Raw genomic sequence first — 21,528 nt, forward strand, 5'->3', positions numbered from 1 at the left:
AACAATGCAACGGGATATTGTCTCTAAAAAAACCTGCCCATATTATTATCAAATCCAAGGGCAGAAGGACATCAAAGTGATTTATGTTGAAAAAGACAATAATTTTATAAATAATATGTTAAATAAATTAGATATCTTTTATGAAAATATTTTCAAATAAGTGTTGTATGAAAAATATATGTATTATAGTTATACACACTTGTCGAAATAAAAAATCAGTAATATTTTTAATTGTTTTTATTGACAATTCCTTCTCTAAAATTACATAACATTACACATATGAAAAATATTTTAGATACTAAAGGTACATAAAAATGATTTAGTTCATTTTTTAATATTAAATAAGTTTTTGTTAGCCCTATTAATCGTTCTATGTGAACCCTCTGACTAGCTAATTTTTGATCTATCTTTAACTGAACATCTGGGATTTGTGATTTACCTTTTAAAAAAGATGGGATATTTATACTCATTCCTTTAGGGGCAAACAGATCCTGTACATTAAAACCTCTGTCTGCCATCATACTATCTCCAGAATCACAAATCTGCAGCAGCTTACTTTGTTCTACTGTCTGTCGATCACTTGCAGAACCAGCATAGCCGTTTGAAACATATGTTAATAATCCCCCTGATGAAGCTCCTACCAAAAATTTCAAGGTATATTTATGTTTATAAGAACTAAATGAGGCTTTTTGAGCATCAGGTTGCCTAGGCTTCTGTATGCCTATTTCAGTCCCATCTATAATCACCCTTGTGGAGGGATAATGTGTTCTAAAACAATTATGCATATAATAATTTACTAAGCTGCGGCTAGGCCAAATGTCAATTAGGCTCCAGATATCACTGACAAAATTTATCCATGTTACAACAATATTAGACACTTCAATTTTACTTACATCAAAAATTTTACTTAATTCAAAATCTGTTGTGTTTCTTCTAAGCTTAATTAGTAACATTAAAAATTGATCTTCTATTGATATGCCGACCACTCTACTCCAGCGATATCTTATATCATTTGCCACAGGCAAAAGTGTGATTAAAACTAATGAAAACTTAGATTCTGTTTCCAACACGGTGTATTATTGCACTGTCTCATCGTCTGCAAGTAATAGCTCTGTAGAGAACAATCTTAATAGATTGGGTGTTTGAGTTCCAATAGTAATATGATGCCTTGTAATTGTTTCATCTATATTAGAGTTATTGTTTTCTATTAAAATTTCTTGAGGGACATTTGAATCAAAATGCACTTTGCTGTGTTCTTCAAGGGGTACTATGTATATCTTCACAGTATTGGGAAGTGTTGGGCAGGCTAAAAAGCTGTTTTTTAAGGTTAAGAGTTTGTAACCTTTGTTGTCTACTTTTTGTTTCTTCAGAAACTGGTTAAATATTCCAATATATATGGTACAGCACCTTTCTTCAGATATTTATGTTGATGTTTGACACCTACAACACAAAGAAAAACATTTAAATATACTATCACAAGGAAACCTGTCCATAGTTTCAAAATATTTGGTATTACAATGGATGCAGCGTTTTAGATAGAGCTTTCAACAGTAACAGCTGATAATGAACAACAGCTCATGAGGAATGTGTTTCCTCCAGTCTGATTTTATGTTTGTTAAAAGGTTCCTTACAGCACAAATGTACTTGCAAAATATGTTAGCAACTAATAGTGTGGCTAACTAATTTTTTTGGGATTTTTTTTATAAGAGAACAAAGATGTGTGCTACGCCTAGTCATGCATTATAAATGTTTAACAGAAAGAAGCATACCTGTGTATTTACTAATGTTTTCATAGTCAGATTCCACAAAGTGTTCCCGACATAACCTCGAACTTTTTGTGGGAGTACTTTTTTCGCGTCAAATAACCTTTAACCACAGTCTTCCAATTTTCTTGTCCTTCGGGAATTGATGTACTCCAATTTCTGAGCATATTGGCATAAAACAATGCGTCATTGTGTTTGAAATAATTTTTAATCAAAAATGCGAATACAAATATTAAATGTTATGGGAACAATGCACAACAGCGCCACTTTAACAGTTGCCAACCCCATTAAAATAAGATAATGACTTAAAGGTCTAGGCTATCAAGTCATAAAAAAAAATTTTGACACTCAAATTTAGTTCATAGACTATACACATATTTTTAGCATAGAGTATGATTGTATATAACTAATATAACCTAAATTTTTAGTGATTTTTAGTCTGAAATTAAATGTCGTAGGGGAGTGTCGTCGCAGTCGTTGCAAATTTCAAAAGTGCTCGAAAAAGAGACCATGTCTTCACGGCAAGGAACATTCAAAAACCCATTCTCCAGACCGTGGATGTCGGAGACAGGTGCAGCGGCTGCGGCTGGTGGTTCGGGTTCAGTAGGCTTAAAGGGAGTTGTAGCCGGCGGGATCACAGGAGGCATTGAAATTTGTATTACATTCCCAACTGAATATGTAAAAACACAACTGCAATTGGATGAAAAAGGTAAATAAAGCACGCCACAATTATCCGAACTAAGTTTGTTAACTAATTGGTGTTTTTCAATTCATAAATTCATTCAAATTTTATTTTTGTCTTATGATTTTGTATATACGTCATACGTAATTTTCCTGCTGTAGCGTAAATCTGTAGTTGAATAATTATGAATAAAGGGTTCTTAAGACCAGGAATTCAAGTTGTAACTAATCAACGTCTTTTTTAACCTTAAAATTTAAAACCGAAGGTTTCCATTACAAGTACATTTTACTGTGTAAACAACTGGAGTTGGACTTTGTTCTTTTTTTCTAATATCTTCAAGGTTATTCTAAATTAGCATTGAATTTCTTCTGCCTTACCTACGATATAGGTATACTAAACTACTTAATCGATTATTATTTATTAGTTAGTTAAATACTTACATCATGTTTTGAAAAGAATATCTTCAAATGAGAAAATAATTGCTTAGATTGAAGTTGCAAAGTATTCAGTATCAAATTAACTAACAAGTTCTATTGCTTAAAGTAAAAGTTTTTCCTTATTTTTTCTCTTTTTAAACCAACTTCAAAGAAGAAGAGGTTCTCAATTTGATTGTTTTATAAGTGTTATGTCATAACTTTATTCCGAGTGAACCGATTGTCTTATTTAAAAGCTGGTCTATATTATGTGGTCACATTTAAATTTTCTCAAGATCTGATCAGCAGTTTTTAAGCTATCCCCAATAATGCATATTTAATTGATTTTGACTATATGAATTATTATTATATCATCATTATATTTTGTCAATCTAAAATGTATAAAAAAAAACTCACCATCCAACCATCTTTCAAAAACGAGCATCAGTATTTGGTGATTTTATAGAGGTGCCCCATTTTAATTTGGTGATGTTTTAATGAATGATGTTGTACAATCTCTATACAATCTACATACAATCTCTCTCTATATATATATATATATACAATCTCTATACAATCACAAATATCTATGGTGATATGATATCTATCTGGTGGATGGGCTATGTATCTGCCTACAAAGCAAAAAATATGTTATCACTAGCAGAGTAGTTAGTAGCTTTTTTACCCCCAAGAGGGTAATTATCATAGGCTCTACAATTAAACATGTTATCACTTTAAAAATTACATTAAAGACTAAAATTCTTAAGTAAATAATTCATAATGTGAATGATAATGTTATTATCTTGTATTTGTAAAGCAAGTCATATGCAATATTTGCATAGTAATAATATACTGATATAAGTGATTGCATTATTTAGGTTGATTTGATTTTAATTGGCCTGATTGGTTTTCAACTACAATATGACTTGCTCACAGCAAATAAACTTTATTTTTAGTTGATACTGTATGTAGTTTCCAGTAAAATAAAATTATGAATTAAAATGCCTTTTAAAATCTATTTTATTTAGTATATGGTTCAAACATTGGGTTCACTGAATTTTGAAATCATCATTAATGAACAAAAAATTCCCCATTCATGTGACATATTAAGTAACTTTATAGTTTTTATAACTAATTTCTAAACTATAGAAAGAGTATTATGGGACATAAAAATCTCAATATAAAAACTGTTTTAAGATATTTCCATAATTTTAAATTTGAAGGCCAAGCAGCCTAGAACAATAATTGTAAATAAACATGCTTTAATAAAAACCAATTTCAAATAGAAAAAAAGATATTCCAAAACAAATTAATATACACTAAAAACAATAGTCACTGAAATGAGTTGGTGTGATATTGAGTTATTCATCTATTTGTCGCGCACTTACTTAATGCAAATTTAAGACTTATATGGTTTTTAAGACTTGTATACCATTATCAGAACTGGACTAAATTGAAATGGGACCACTCGGGAAGTGACAGCTTTCTAATAAAAAAATAACTATCAAAATCGATTCACCCAGTCAATAGTTACAAATATATAAAAAATAGTCGAATTGAGAACCTCCTCCTTTTTTGAAGTCGGTTAAAAAGAAACTATTTATTTTAGGATTTTGTAACTCCAACCTAATTACACAATCTAATGCACAATGCCAAAGCAAATGCCATTTTATATGATCAGATTATGGAGACTATAATGAAAATGTTGCTTACCACTTTGCAACCCTAGAACAAAGTCCCAATTTTATTGTATAATGCTTGCTGCTTCCTTCAAGCTATCATATCAAGCTTCAAGATATTCAAGGCTACTTTGCGTTTCAAAAAAGACAGAATCAAAAGCAAAAGTTCCTCACACTGAACTTATCAAAGTCATTATATAGATCAATCATAGTGCCTATTCAAGATGTTGAAAATGTCTATTATACCTTGCTCTCTATTATATAGTATTAGTAGTGTTCTGTTTGAAGCATGAACAAACATATTTAGCAACATTGTTTGTTTAATGATTACAGTGCGTAAGAACATGATAATAATTTTGACAAGATAACTTCTAAAGATTCCACAGCTTTTAATAATAAAATAAAAAATATGTGCTGTGAATCATGAGGGATTTATTAAAGAGAATGTATGAATCAGTAATTTAATAAAAAATGAAACTTATAATAATGTTCGTCCCTTCGTCGTTCGTTCGTAAAATTACTTGATGGGTGGCGCATTTACGTCGCAGATATCTATGGGCTCCAGTAACTACTTAACACCAGGTGGGCTGTGAGCTCGTCCACTCATCTAACCCATAAAAATCTCCTAGGGAGCTGAAAACTTGAAGGACGGCTTAAGTCTATTTATAGTTCAAAAAGAGTACACTTTGCAAGTATTTCCTAGGTGAAAAAAAAAGAAGAAAAAACGATAAACACTTTATTTTCTTTAAAAACCTTTTTTTCTTCGTTGTAGATTATTTTTTTGCTAAATGAGGATGTTCGTCTAATAATGTAGTCACATCCGAACAACTTTCATTTTGCATATTAAATTTGACTGTTAAGACGGCAGGATAATGTTTTTACGGCAGATAATGTTTTAATTTTAAAGTTGCGACTTCTCACTGCGCCAATAATCATTCCCTAGTGAAAACATCCGTTCAGCAGCACCATTAGTGCCTGGACTGCATAAGGAAATTTCTATTAAATCTTTTAAATTTTCATGTGGGATTATATTCTAAATCTAAAATGCCGAAAGATTTCGAAAGATGAAATTATACAAATGAGTACTTTCGGACTACATGATTTGAAAAGAGTACGGTTTGCAAAAAAAGAGTACAAAACTCAGTAATTGAGTATAGTTGGTCACCTTATTTAAGTTTTTTTTTATTAACCTTGCTGGCAGACGAGCATACGGCCCACCTGCTGGTGAGTGGTTACCGTCGCCCATGGACTTCAGCAATGCCAGGAGCAGAGCCAAGCCGCTGCCTACCGTAAATATACGTACGGTAGGCAGTAAGTAAACATACTAAACATTCCCTCCATACTGATAAATAAGAATCATTGACATAGCTCTGAGATTCGGCTAGTCGAAATGGCAGAGGACTAAAAACCGACGACCGCCGGAGCACCGGAACACCGACAGCATTACCGCACCGTAATGTAGGGCGCTAGATGCAGTGATGATTTGCGAAGGGTGAACCACAAGAAATGTATGAGGAGAGTCGATGACCGAGTTCAGTGGCGTAAATTGGAATAGGCCTATATCTAGCAATAGATGACTGAAATATCTTTTGATATTAGTAGATTGGATATTTTACAGTTCAGATGAAGAACGAAGGGAAAATCACACATTCTTTCACAGTTCCAAGGACGAAATATTTACTAAACGGACAACGGCCGTCTGGTGTAGTGACATGGTCACTATACAAGGGGGTCGCGGGTTCGAATCCCGCCAAGGGAGGATATTTGTGTGATAAATATAAATGTCTTTTCCAGGGTTATGGATGTACATTAAATATATGTATGTGTATAATAAAAATCTTACATTTATTTCCGTTATCTGGTACCTGTAACACAAGCTCTTTACGAACTTAGCACGGGACCAGTTAACGTGGCGTGATTGTCAGTAAATATTTATTCAATTATATATTTATTTAACCCCATAGAGCACGTATACCACGTCCTTAGGATCCATCAGATCCAATAAGCTTTGCATTAGACGCCTTCAGCTCTAACTCGACAAAGAGTTCGACGTGCAACCAAACCCATGCATCAGCCCGCTGAGTTTCTCGCCGGATCTTCTCAGCGGGTCGCGATTTCGATCCGGTAGTAGATTCATTCGTGAAGCAGCTGCTCTTGAGTTGTTAGGTCTCCTTCGGAGGCGCTCGGGCACCTGTTAGCAAATCCCACTCCTCCTGGCTGAGCCTATACTCGCCCACGTGTCCTGGTGAAACTGGAAAGGTCTCCGGGCCAGCAGTAATTCTTCGATCATAAATAAGCACGTACATATGTCCCGTTCTTTGGCATTAACCAATCTACTTTCAATCACGACACATTGATTTGTATGAGGTCAAATGATTTGTTTGTCCACTTCTTGCGTTTCATTTAAATATATGCTTTCAAGGTTGCGTTTAAATAATGTTAAGGAAACGATTTGTTATATTATATATGTTATAACGTGACGTGTTAGAAATAAATAGAAAAATATAAAAAATAAACAACGATTATGTACTTTAGTTTGAATCTTACATCTATGTTTGCACCGTATTTTTAAGATGTTCATTTTGTAATGAATAAATTTCCTTTATTAGGCTTAATAATTATTTAATCTAGACCCAGCAGATTCACTGGGCTTCGTACAATAAGTCAATAGAAACGCGTTGAAAATAAATAACCATGCATTGGATTCTCCATCGGCAATCTTCGTGTTCTATCATCGGATGTCCAAGGTTGTTATTCTCAATTGATGGAAATATTTCTGTGCGTGTGCAATATAGAATCTATTTAAATAACTGTATTCTAATTTTGATGCTCTGCACGCTGGCTGATTTGGCTAGCATCTGATTTCAATAATCATAAGAATATGAATAGTATTAAGATGAACAATTACTATGGTTTTTTGTTGTTCATTGTATATTTAATAAGCTTCCATTAGCTTGCCCTGTAACAATATACATTACGGAATTTTCACTAACATCAAGGTGCGTCCGACTTACTTTAGAATTTGCATATGTACAAGATATGTGATACTTTTAAAATACATACGAGTGTATTCGGGAGTCTAGGGGGTGGGCGAAATTTTTAAAAGAAATTCGTTCGATAAGGCCTTAGCGCACGCATCTCTACGCATATATTGATTATAGACGCATATATATTTTTTTATTTATTTCTTAGATGGGTGGATGAGCTCACAGCCCACCTGGTGTTAAGTGGTTACCGGAGCCCATAGACATCCACAACGCAAATGCGCCACCCACCTTGAGATATAAGTTCTAAGGTCTCAAGCATAGTTACAACGGCTGCCCCACCCTTCAAACCGAAACGCATAACTGCTTCACGGCAGAAATAGGCAGGGTGGTGGTACCCACCCGCGGACTCACAAGAGGTCCTACTACCCGTAAAAGCATATTATATAATACTAACCGTACTCGCCCGCTTCGCGGGGCATTTAAAATAGCATTATTATTTCACACCCCCACAAAGATTCTCATCATTAACCCCACCGCAACTGGTGTAGGGAGTCCAACACTCATATAAATATTAGCCTATCCATTAAGTACATGTATTTTCTACATGGATACCAAGTTTCAAGTCAATCGGATGTATGGTTCAGTAGTTATAACGGAACATCCGTAAAAACCACTGTAGATTTATATATTAGTATAAATATATATTATAAAATTATTTTCTTATATTATATGTTAGATCGATTCTCGTTATCGTTTTGTCTTGTTTCATCGTGCGCACATGGCTTATGTTACAAATCAGATATTTGTTTTACTTGTTGTTATTTATTATTTATCTTTTTAGCTTGTAATGTGTATTATGTGCCTAATAAATAAATATACTGCGCACTACCTCGAATGATACACATCTCCAGAGCTCTCATTAGTACTGTATAACCTACCCTTTAAGACCGGTACCAAAATGGCGATCCCTATCGGTGTGAACCTGCATTATATCCTATCGATAACAAATAAAAGTATGTTTTATGAGTTTAAATTCTGTTTGATTTTCTTATAAGGAAAATACTGATACTGTGTCAAGTACATTGCACAGAGGCCAAGAGCTTAGGTTTCATTACACCATTTAACAGATATTTTAAATGGACTATCTATACCTAATCGATAAACCCATTCTCACGGATCGTTTGGAACCTCTGGGTCTGTGGAGGGACTTCGGCTCCCTCTGTATTTTGTACCGTATGTTCCATGGGGAGTGCTCTTGAGGAATTGTTTGTGATGATACCATCATATCGTTTTTATCATCGCAACGGCCCGCCACCGGAGTAGAGTTCATCCATACAACCTGGAGCCACTGCGATCATCCACAGTGCGCTTCCCGTGATATTTTTTGCCAAGTACCATCCGGCTTTGAAATGAGCTCCCCTTCACGGTGTTTCCCGAGCGCTATGACATGTCCTTCTTAAAACAAGGCTTGTGGAGAGTATTAAACGGTAGGCAGCGGCTTGGCTCTGCCTATTGCCCTGGCATTGCTGAAGTCCATGGGCGACCGTAACCACTCACCATCAGATGGGCCGTATGCTCGTCTGCCTAAAAGGGCAATAAAATATATGTATATATATAAAAGTAACATTTTCTTTGTAGTTATTGCCTCTCCGTTATTGAGACCACTTCGATAAAGTGGCACGACACGAGAAACCTCTCATCGTGACCGCCGGTAACTACATTCCCGATCCTGCGGACAGAATGGAAAGCAGTCGACGTCGCCCCAAACACGTCATTTCGGATCCTCCTGATCCACTAACGGTGCTTTTAGGTACCTCAAGCACCAGTCACCGCTCTCGTCGAACCCGTCGCTTGCGATGAAGGGCTCGACGAGTAAATTAACCCTCAGACACAGCCCACTGAGTTTCTCGCCGGATCTTCTCAGTGGGTCGCGTTGTCATTGGTAAGGATCAACTCTGAAGTTTCTCACTCACGGTATATAAACCGACCCCTTGGATTAATTTTTGACAAACGCTGGGAATTGTTTAAAAACAAACATCATGATAGTTCTGTATGCAAATTTTAGAAAAAGAGAAGAGAGTGAGAGAGAGGAGTAGGAGTATTCATTATTGTACACCAAAACAAAAGACAATGCGAAACATTAAATACAAAAAAAAGTACAATTAGCGGTCTTATCGCTAAGAGCGATCTCTTCCAGGCAACCATCAGGTTTTTCGCAAACATTAACTATATACAGTAATCTATGCGAAGGCAAATATTAACTGGGGGCAAGAAGTCCCTTTAGATTGAAGAGCCCGACATTAATTGGCCCTAAAACTTTCATTGTAACTTGAATTTTTTCAGGTGGTACCAGAAAGTATACTGGTATATCGGACTGCGTCAAGAAGACAGTGAAAGGACATGGTTTCTTCGGGCTTTATAGAGGTCTCAGCGTGTTGCTATACGGATCGATACCAAAATCTGCCGTCAGGCACGTAACTATCTATACTTATTACTTATTTACTTATTTTACTTATCATCATATAGTATAAAACAAAGTCGCTTTCTCTGTCCCTATATCCCTATATATGCTTAAATTTTTAAAACTACGCAACGGATTTTGATGCGGTTTTTTTTAATAGATAGAGTGATTGAAGAGGAAGGTCGTCGTCGTGGTCGTCGTGGCCTAACGGATAAGACGTCCGGTGCATTCGTGTTGAAGCGATGCACCGGTGTTCGAATCCCGCAGGCGGGTACCAATTTTTCTAATGAAATACGTACTCAACAAATGTTCACGATTGACTTTCACGGTGAAGGAATAACATCGTCTAATAAAAATGAAACCCGCAAAATTATAATTTGCGTAATTACTGGTGGTAGGACCTCTTGGGAGTCCGCACGGGTAGGTACCACCGCCCCGCCTATTTCTGCCGTGAAGCAGTAATGCGTTTCGGTTTGAAGGGTGGGGCCACGGAATAGATAAATAAGGTTGGAAAGGCCTTTGCTCTAATTTTGTATTAGAACCAGTGTCGCCGCTTCATCCCCACTATTTTAATTTCTACACATACACACACTGTGATTACAAGTATTTCGCACACAACAAAAACCACCACACATAAATCTCAGGACAGATATTCGTTCGCAAACTAGCACAAAACACCCGTAGGCATACACACTCACACACGCAAAAAGGCAATAAAAATGTTCATACACGCTAGTGCTTGATAAAATCGATATTCTTTATCGATAAATTATCTGATGAATGAATGGAGAAAATGAAACATGAAATAAATATTGAAAAAAAAAACTATTTTACTTTTATTAATTACAAATAGTCACTGTCGCTGGAATAAAACGTATTTGTTAAGCAGTTGGCGCTTGCTATTAATTGCGAATGAATTTTTCAGAACTAAGTGTATTCTGATTTTTTTTATGGTAAAATCATTTTCAGTAAAATGTTTAGAGCAAATAGTACTCGTCTTTGTCTCCAGTTTCCTCTACCTGTCACGTCAATCCATTGTTCCCTGGCGTTAGGTTCTTTAGGAAACCTAAAATTTTTTATTTACTGCATAAGTCAAATGGCATTTTACTTAGATTTTAATACGTCTTAGACAATATAGTAAATACCCGTAAATGAGAGGTCTACATGTCCCTTTATATTATACCTTCACTTTAATTCAATGATAATAATTTAATAATAATAATACATATTTATTTTACTCAAAATACGTCTCACTAAGAATATACTAGGTATCATTAATTAAATATAAAATAATGCAAAAATTATCCATGTCAAATGTAAATATAGTCGAGAATTCTGTCGATGATTTTATTTCACCACATGGTCACCTCACTATCGACAAACTAGCGCCGTGCACCACGGCCAATCAGGGCAAAGGCCGAAATTTCAAAGATTGAAGTGTAGAGAACGCAATGCATGTAGTACATTGGAAGCTGACTTGGTCATTGCGTTCATTGGGCGAGTACACATCGCGCAATGTATGCTATTTATAACTTGCTGCAATAATATTGTTAATGTTTGGAATTTCATAATGCTCAGTATATTTTCATGTTTTAGACAAATAATATTGTAATTAAATGGTAATTTCGACTTACCGATCGAAAGATATACCTCCTCGCTCTATACTTGAGGTCTGATTTTTTGTTTTACAAGTTATAATTGCACAACACGGCACTATAAAGCGGAGATCTGTTCGCCCAAGTATTCCGAAGCGCACTAAACGCGGAGAATGAAAGAATCGGTCGAGTTATGTTTGTTCGATCATAACTGTGGCACGCTTGCCCCGCCTACATTACCATTCCAACCTTATTTATCTATTCCGTGGGTGGGGCAGCCGTTGTGACTATACTTACATACTTACTTAGAACTATATCTCAAGGTGTGTGGCGCATTTACGTTGTAGATGTCTATGGGCTCCAGTAACCACTTAACATCAGGTGGGCTGTGAGCTCGTCCACACAGCTAAGCAATAAAAAAAAAAAAAAAGGTTTATCTATATATTAATACGTGAAGCAAAAACTTTGTATCCCTTTTTACGAAAATTGCGCGGACGGAGGAGTATGAAATTTTCCACATTTATAGAGAATATAGTGAAGAAGTGCACAATGCTAATATTTTTTTAAAATAATGCATAAAAGATACATTAAATCAATAAAGAAAACATTACACACACTACATACCATGTATTTGACGCACACACGCATACTTATTATCAAACTTTTGTTCTTGACGTCTGGTCAAATTGAGAATAGATTAAATATTGTTTGTCTTTATTAATATTTTTTTATAGAGTAGCCTTGGCGATTTTGTGATTATAGAAGTATAAAATACAATCATAATAGTGTACAAACTTACAATTCCAATTGATTATAGTCGAATTTCGACTACTGCGGGACCTCTAGTATGTATAATAACATCCATTAAATAGTGGAGAAATCAATAATAAATTACAGTTTCCGAAGCGAAGCGAGGGCGGGTCGCTAGTAATATTATAAAGCTGAAGAGTTTGTTTGTTGGAACGCGCTAATCTCAGGAACTATTGGTCCGATTTAAAAATTCTTTCAGTGTTAGATAGCCATAGGAAGGATAGGCTATATAACATCACGCTAAGATAAGAGCACCAGTAAATAATGTTTCAAAATCGAGTTATTTTTTCCCTTTTGAGAGCTTCCGCTGCGTGCACTGCAGAAACGGTTAAAGTTTCGCTAAAATAATGTATGACACAATTGTAAAAGATCTAAAAAAAGTCCGGAACAGCATATGTCTATATGTTAAGGTTGGCTCTCTATAACGGTTTTTATGCTAACCAAATTTGTTTTAGTAAAATAAAGCATTATTTGTGAATTCCACGCGGACGACTTCGCGGGCAAAAGCTAATTTGAATAATAAATTAATTTATTTCATTCTTTACTTTTGCAATTTGAAGATAGGTGTATTACGAGCCCCGATGCCAAAAAGTTCGTCTAGTGTGAAATTTTCTGTGTGAGATTTTGAGAGCTTGCTTTGAAAGCAAAGGCGACACAACTAAGTGGTAAACGGTAGGCAGCGGCTTGGCTCTGCTCTTGGCATTGCTGACGTCCATGAGCGACGGTAACCACTCACCATCAGGTGGGCCGTATGCTCTTCTGCCTATACGGCATTAAAAAAAAGAACTACATATTTTACGTGAGTGACAAGTGTCGAACGAAGAGGTCAGACTTTTGCGTTAAGTTTTTTAGATTTTTTATTTTATTTTTTATGTTATGTAAACTCGTGAAATAATTTCAGTTATATTAAAGTAAACTTTAAAATGCTCCTCAAATTGTGCTTTACTTTTTATTAAAAGTTCTTAATTGTTTTACCGATATTTCCTTTCTACATTTTACGTTTTGCACTACTTTCCATACTAGACGAACTATTTTGCATCGGGGCTCCTATAAGTCCGGGCTGGAGCTACGTTCCTAAGAGTCTTTGGCGTGAAGTGAAATGCCGTTTCGTATGGTATTGTCCTATAAAACACCAAGCCCCAGTATGTATATATAGATGTGTATTTCAATCTATAGGTACACCGCGTGTAATTCGTTTCCAATTTATTCTTATTTCCTGATGGTTGTCTGCAAGAGATCCTTCTTAGCCATAAGATCGCCAGTTGTACTTTTCTTTATATAACGTTTAGCATTGTTTATTTATTTTGGTGTACAATAAAGAATACTGTTCCTTTCTCTCTCTTTCTCTCTCTCTCTCTCTCTCTCTCTCTCTCTCTCTCTCTCTCTCTCAAACCCACACTTTAAACATTTATTCAAACAAAACCAGACCGGCAAACAGCTTGAATATAAAAATAAATAAAATACAAAAATGAAGGTCGGTTCGGAGTTGTGTCAATGTCATCGCACCAGCTCGTAGTTATCTTATCTCGGTGATTGTCGATCACGTATATGAAACGGGACCGCTGATGTAATAATGTAAATGTTTTATTTCGATTGGCCGATATTATTTGTTGTGCTATAACTATCGCTTAGTGCGTGAAGAGATCAATCACTCTGTTACGCAAAGAACGCTGCTCTGTACAAATTTATGGATATTCGGTTAACATTTACCCATATTTTTTTCTTTCGTAAAATATTTTGAAAATTATAAAGCTTAAGTCGAAATTCTCGGTATGGTACACGATGCTTGATTTTTAGATTAAGTCGAACTCATAAGTGAAAATTTTAAACAACACACTTTACTGATGGTAGGACGTGCTGTGAGTCCGCACGGTTAGATACCACCGCCCTGCCTGTTTCTGTAGGTGACGGCATTTCGTTGTAAATGTCTATGGGCTCCAATAACCACTTATCACCAGGTGAACCGTGAGCTCGTCCACTCGTCTAAACAAAAACAAATAATGAAAAAATTAGAAAAAAAAAACTCAATTATAAGTGTCAAACGATATGTTCAATATGTTCAAACAACACGAATGCACTAAGTATTATTATTCACGTAATCATGTCGCTTCTCGTGTCGCCGCTAAGTGGAGCTCTAAATGATAACGATGAGTTCACAGTGTCAGGTTGTTGCTGTGCATTTAGATCGCATGTGTACTTACATAAATCACACAATGACGTTTTGAAAGTATTACCTACGTATACGAAAAAAAATGCGGAGATATACCTAGGTGTTTATTTAAAAAAAAAAGATTTTTCATTCAGCGTTCGAATTTTTTTTTTTATTGCTTAGTTGGGTGGACGAGCTCACAGTCCACCTGGTGTTAAATGGTTACTGGAGCCCATAGACATCTACAACGAAATGCCGCCAGCTACTTTGAGATATGAGTTCTTAGGTCTCATTTTTTACAGTACAACGGCTGCCCCACTCTTCAAACCGAAACGCGTTACTGTTTCACGGCAGAAATAGGCAGGGTAGTGGTACCTACCCGTGCGGACTCACAAGAGGTCCTACCACCAGTAAGCCATGGTTACATTGGTTACTCATAGACGTACCCTTGCAGTAAACTGACTTGTGGGTTTTTGACCGGTCTTTTTTCCCCTACCTATTCGCTGGTAGCCTAAGAGGCTATTCCGGCTACACCCTAACGTGTAGGTGAGCTCACAGGCCCAACCCGAGAGAATTTGCTTACACTAGCGCTAGCAAGAGCAGTGCTTCGCAGAATCTACCGCCGGATCGGAATCGTGACCCACTGAGAAGATTAGGCAAGAAACCCAGTGGGCTGCCGGTCATTTAGGCCGTATTAAATATATGTTATAATTTGGGACAGACTTTAATTCACCTGTTAACTTCTCCTAGTATTATTTTGTCGGTGTTGCCTAGGCTGCATGTTTTTTGAAAATAAAGTGCGTTCCACGTTGTTCGCTAAAAAAACTTGCTTTTCGAGTTGTGTCTCGACCCGCTGGAGTATTAATTTCAAGGATTCAATTCGTAATTTCTGCCGTGAAGCAGTAATGCGTTTCGGTTTGAAGAGTGGGGCAGCCGTTATAACTATACTGAAACCTTAGAACTTATCTCAAGGTGGGTGGGCTCCGGTAACCACTGATGGGCTGTGAGCTCGTCCACTCATCTATGCAATGAAAAAAAAAGCAAGCGGGTGCGCGAAACAAGCGATAGAAAGGCACGACCAGCCCAAGCGTTAGTTTATGACACGTTTATTTCTATTTTCGCATGACGTCAGAGCTAGCAGTTCTAATAGTTCTGCTACTGACGTTATGACGTATAACTATCGTCCGTAAACCGACTTTACAGACAATATAAAACACGAGATTAAACTGCAAAAGTAGTTTTAAATATGCTTAGAGAGGGGCATTGCGTGGAATTCGAAATATATTGAAGGCGAAAATTTGCAGCCAGGACGCGATGGGACATTTAGAAAATCGTTCTATAATAATCATGAATGTTCGCTTAAGAAATCGTACATCCCAACTGTCCCAACAATCACAACAATCACAACTGTCACAACAATCACAACTGGCAAAACAATCAAAACTGGCCGATTAGCTTTTTTTTTTTTTTTTCCTACCTAAGCTGAGAGCCTTGAGAGGCTATATCAGCGTAACCCTAACTTTAGTAGGTGAGCTCACGGGGCTCAAACCTGACGATGTTGCTAACACGAACCCTAGCAAGAGTCGTGCTTCGCAGAATCTACCACCGGATCGGAAACGCGACCCACTGAGAAGATCCGGCGAGAAACTCAGTGGGCTGTGTCTGGGAGTTAATTTACTCGTCGAGCCCTTCGTCGCAAGCGACGGGTTCGACGAGAACGGTGACCGGTGCTTGAATTACCTAAAAGCACCGTTAGTGGATCGGGCGGATCCGAGATGACGTGTTTTGGGCGACGTCGACTGCTTTCCATTCTGTCCGCAGGATCGGGAATGGTCGATTAGCATTATTTGCATATTTCAATGCTAGATACGGCTTATCGATTAAAGTATTTTAAACATTATTTTACAAATGAAGTTTGAAAAAAAAGACGGGTTCTTATTAAAAATATCCCTTTCCAGATTCGGTGTGTTCGAACAAGCCAAACTGTACATGGTCACCGACAACGGCACCCTGACGACCACCGGTAAGCTGGCCTGCGGGCTGGCTGCCGGAGTGGCCGAGGCGATCTTCGCCGTCACGCCCATGGAGACTGTGAAGGTCAAGTTCATCAACGACATGCGCCTAGAGAAGCCCAGGTTCAAAGGCTTCTTCCACGGCGTCAGGACTATTGTTAGGGAGGAAGGTGAGCTTAATTTAGTTTTGAAGTTACTGATATATACTTAGTCTGGCCATAAATACTGTTACAATTAAAAATAAACAAAATATTACATTTGAATTTGGAATCTGTAATTTTTATATGATTGCTCATTGAGTTTTCTCATTTTGGCGCCAATACATTGTACAATATTTTGCGATATTTAAATGGAGTGGGGTGATAAAGAGAACCGAATCGCTGTGATTGCATTACACAAAGTAGGTATGGAGCCAAATGCAATTTTTAAAACTCTCCATACGCTTGGTATTAGTAAAATGTTTGTGTACCGGGCTATTAATAGGTGCAATGAGACCTCCTCTGTTTGTGACAGAAAAAGATCTGGCCGTCCACGTAGTGTTCGTACGAAAAAGGTGGTCAAAGCAGTAAGGGAAAGAATTCGACGAAATCCGGTCCGAAAGCAAAAGATTTTATCTCGGGAGATGAAGATAGCACCTAGAACCATGTCGCGTGTTTTAAAAGATGACTTAGAACTTGCAGCCTATAAGAGACGTACTGGTCATTTCTTAACTGATAATTTAAAAGAGAATAGGGTGGTAAAATCGAAACAACTACTCTCTAAAGTAACGAGTCTTTCGTATACAAAAATACATATTTTAATATAACATTTTAATGCCCAAACGATTCCACTAAAACTCCAGGTGTCGGAGGTGTATACAAGGGTGTCTCGGCAACCATCATGAAGCAGGGCAGCAACCAAGCCATCAGGTTCTTCGTTATGGAGTCTCTGAGGGACTGGTACAAGGGCGGAGACAGAGATAAGCACGTCCCTAAGTACATTGTTGGACTGTTCGGTGGTATAGCTGGTAAGTGGACTGTTGTGTTCGTGTAGTGTCATTCCTCTTAAGACCCCTTGGAATATAACGAGGAGTGAAAAGCTATTATTTTATATTAAGCGACAATATAACGAGCAGTGAAAGGCTATTTAGGATTTAATGACATTTTTGTAACTTTACAGGAGAGCCATTTAAAGTTTAAAATTTGGAAAAAATATCATTATAAAGAAACTGCTTCAGCTATTTGAATGGAGTAAAAAATATCGGATTATTGAGGCTAATACCAAATGAAACGGACCTTTAATTACAAAGATACCAAATAGTCTTTCACCGATTCGATATGTTCCGTTTCATTCAAATTATCATGAGGTCTCAGCCCAGCCTTTTTTATTAAATCTGGTAACTACATACCTGATCCTACGGACCGAATGGTAAACAATCGACGTCGCCCTAAACGCGTCATCTCGGATCCTCCCGATCCATTGACGGTACTTTTAGGTACCTCAAGCACCGGTCATCGTGCTCGTCGAACCCGTCACCTACGACGAAGGGCTCGACGAGTAAATTAACCCACAGACACAGCCCACTGGGTTTCTCGCCGCGTTTCCGATCCGGTGGTAGATTTTGCGAAGCACTGCTCTTGCTAGGGCTAGTGTTAGCAATATCATCAGGCTTGAGCCCCGTGAGCTCACCTACTCGTTCTGAGAATCTAGTATGAAAAAAAAAATCAATAAATATTACTTTCAATTCTCGTTGAAATGTATTCACTGTTTCCTATTAATACCACCTAAAATGCAATAATCATTAAAATGTGCACCAGTTTTATTGTTCACGTCGACCTAAAGAAAATTCAATATGAGGGTAGAAATAAAAAATCTGTGCACATTTTCATCAGACTTTTTGGCGGGAACGCGAGGAGTGAAGTTGTGTGATTTGTTTTGTTTTGTCTATTTAGTGTTTCTTCGGGTTTAAATGTGTAATAATGGTGGTTTATTAACCGTTTAATATCTGTGAAAGTGCACAAATGTGGGAAAATGAAACAAAGCCGCTGGACGTAACTTCTCGGGATCCTCCAAAAAGTCCACTGAAAAAATCTTAGTAAATGACCAACATTTTACTGAGATTATATTTCATCCCATATCATCTCATTTCATTTCATTTAATTTCATCCCAGTTGATTAATGTCTCAAATTAATCATCTTCATTTCATTTCACTCCATAATATCATTTTTAATAAAAATATGAATATAAATTAAAATAAGACATGACTTAAAGGTCTCAGTTATCAGGTCATAAAATCTCTTTAAAAAAATAAAACATTTTCATCACTTAACGAAACTTTGTGTTATTTTCCGATTAACCACAGGAGCTGCCTCGGTGTTCGGTAACACGCCCATAGATGTTGTTAAAACGCGCATGCAAGGCCTGGAGGCGGCCAAGTACAAGAACACCATTGACTGCTTCGTGAAGACCTGGAAGCACGAGGGTCCGCTCGCGTTCTACAAGGGCACCGTGCCGCGCCTCAGCAGGGTCGTGTTCGACGTGGCCATCACCTTCACCATCTACGACAGCATCATGGACGTCTTCAACTACGTGTGGAAGTAGACGTGGTGGTGGCTCTCGCGAATGTAACGAGGAAACTGCCGAAATTAACACTAATCATACAGACAATTTTACTGGTGGTAGGACCGGTGAGTCCGCGCGGTTAGGTACCACCACCCCGCCTATTTCTGCCGTGAAGCAGTAATGCGTTTTGGTTTGAAGGGCGGGGCAGCCGTTGTAACTATACTGAGACCTTAGAACTTATATCTCAGGCTATGTGGCGGCATTTACGTTGTAGATGTCTATGGGCATTACTGGTACCTATTTCTACCGCAGCGGGTAGATGACGGTATAATAACTGTATATTAATTGGTAAGAAAAAGTCATGTAGTAAAATTTGCAAAAGCAATAAAACGATACGTGCATTTACAATGCAAAAGTTCAAAATGGGTCATTTGACCCCATTATGGTGTGTTTAGTGTTAATTTCGAATTGTTTCTCTAAATGACAAGCTTAAAGTTGATATTGACCGTGTATTTCGCGAAATAAAAAAAAAAAATAGTTGTAAAAAGTACCTATATATTAGAAATATCATGTGCCCCGAAAAATACGCATAGTATATTTTGTAAACTATAACTTAAGGTATCGCGTGTCCTCGTCTAACGCACGCGTCGGAGAGAGACGGAAGATTAATGTGATGACGCGTCTAACAACTTGTCATTGTGCATTGAAGTAAAGAAAGAAACGACTTGACTCGTAGAGCGCTGTCTCTGTCATCACCCAGTGTTGCGTATTTAAAATGTGACGCGTGCGACAGAGACAACACTAGTAATCCGAATGAAAACGATTGGTTCTATTAAGCTGCAGTGCATTCGAATCATTTTTTTCTCAAGTTCTCATAATCTTGTTTTCTTGTGTGTCTGTGGGTATTTCTTTCTTGTTTGAACGAAGTTTTTTCAAAATTTTAACTTAGCTCAGAATCAAGAGACTATACAAGAGAGGTACCACCGTCCCGCCCATTTTTATCGCGAAGCTGTCACGAAATCCGGTTTAAAATGCGAGACAGAATTTACACTATGAAATCGAGACTTGCTCACGGTGTCGTCTTTGTCATTGTTGTCCATGGGCCGGTACCCACGTCAGACCAAACCGACCTTGAGCTCGTCCATTCTACTAGTGGAACAAAAAATGTGGTTCCTTTTCAAAACATGATTATTTATAATTACATAATCAAAACCACTTTTACGCGTTTTAATCTGGCTTGTATTACCGTCACTACATCATTTCTGACGCTTAGAATACATAATACAGTTTACGTGGTCACTTCATTCACATCCGTGACCACGAAAACTGTAAAACTTCCACGAAGAACACAATAAACTCGAAATTAAAACCGTAAAAGTGTTTTTAATTAAGCCTTAAACTCTCGCGAGACTCAAAGAAAATTTAATATCAATTTACTTTGTCATTGTACATTTGGAGAACTGTACTATGAATAGCGGCGCTGTCGTCTCATTTAGCTAATTAGTCTTTAAATATTTCTGTGTTACAATGGGCACGTCTGACATCCCGAAACCCGAATGTGATATCGTTTTTAACATTACGATAAATTATTTTACATAATTACAATAACAATATTATTGACAGTCGAAAAGATATCGAATATCACTATCACTAATACTAATTTCGTAATTATAAAACTTTTGGTCTTATCTGTACATGTGTACAAGTCGGTTGCCGGACTATCGACTCTAAGGTGACGCGTTTAAGGCACATTCTAAAAAAAAAAAAAACATAAATAAAACAATCTGTAGATATGTGTGACGTTTTGATTTATTAATATAATATGCTTCTGCGATTAAAATCTGAGACGATTTTAAGTGATGAATTATGTTAAGACTAAACCTTGCTACTATTGGCATAAGGTTGAAAATTATTTTCTCGTTTCGGTGTCTTTACATACATTTTCGAATCAATTATTCTAAAATTAATTCAATTGGTCTGTGTAACGCTATGAAATTAAATAGAAATTGAAATGTTCAATTTTAAGAATTGCAAGTACCCACCCACCCAACGTAATGTCTTTAATTTCATGAAATACTATTATTAAAGTCACTAAAGTCACTTATGGACTTTACGAACAAAAATTGTATATATCTAAAGTGTTCTAATTTTAGAATTTAAAAACAGAAACTAGTCACTTGTGGAAACTTAATATCTAAAAGCTCTTAAAGTGAGAAATGTCAGTGAGAACACTATGTATGTAAAATGAAATTATTTAAATTAGTATTGAGCATTTGCTTTGTGAAAGGACGAAAATCAATATTTCTATTAAAAAATATTCAATCCCTTTGACAAACAGATGCAAAATGTGGAATTAGCGTTTCTATATACAGCGTGTTCTGTTTGGAACATCACTTTGAGTGCACAGAGCTTGCCGCTGTGACGTCACACATCAC

General features: G+C 36.8%; 1 protein-coding gene, 1 long non-coding RNA gene and 1 pseudogene across 3 annotated transcripts; 1 reads left to right on the forward strand and 2 right to left on the reverse strand.

Moving 5' to 3' along the window:
* Positions 1–222: 222 nt before the first annotated feature.
* On the reverse strand, positions 223–2,052 carry LOC149501359 (uncharacterized; annotated as a pseudogene). The gene is made up of 2 exons (XR_016324370.1): positions 1,770–2,052; positions 223–1,440 (listed from the first exon to the last, which is right to left on the reverse strand). The product of XR_016324370.1 is annotated as an uncharacterized LOC149501359 (transcript).
* Positions 2,053–2,105: 53 nt separating this feature from the next.
* Positions 2,106–19,609, forward strand: sea (mitochondrial citrate transporter scheggia). Its single transcript, XM_028170983.2, has 5 exons — positions 2,106–2,472; positions 9,868–9,994; positions 16,498–16,721; positions 17,393–17,557; positions 18,894–19,609. Exons 1-5 carry the CDS (start codon positions 2,274–2,276, stop codon positions 19,130–19,132), a joined length of 954 nt encoding a protein of 317 aa, XP_028026784.2. The 5' UTR covers positions 2,106–2,273; the 3' UTR covers positions 19,133–19,609.
* LOC149501360 (uncharacterized) lies at positions 11,260–12,224 on the reverse strand. The gene is made up of 2 exons (XR_016324360.1): positions 11,620–12,224; positions 11,260–11,521 (listed from the first exon to the last, which is right to left on the reverse strand). It is a non-coding gene; the product is annotated as an uncharacterized LOC149501360 (long non-coding RNA).
* Positions 19,610–21,528: the final 1,919 nt, after the last annotated feature.

The sequence above is a fragment of the Bombyx mandarina genome, chromosome 16, assembly GCF_030267445.1.
Source record: "Bombyx mandarina strain Sakado chromosome 16, ASM3026744v2".
In the NCBI taxonomy this organism is placed as follows: domain Eukaryota; kingdom Metazoa; phylum Arthropoda; class Insecta; order Lepidoptera; family Bombycidae; genus Bombyx; species Bombyx mandarina.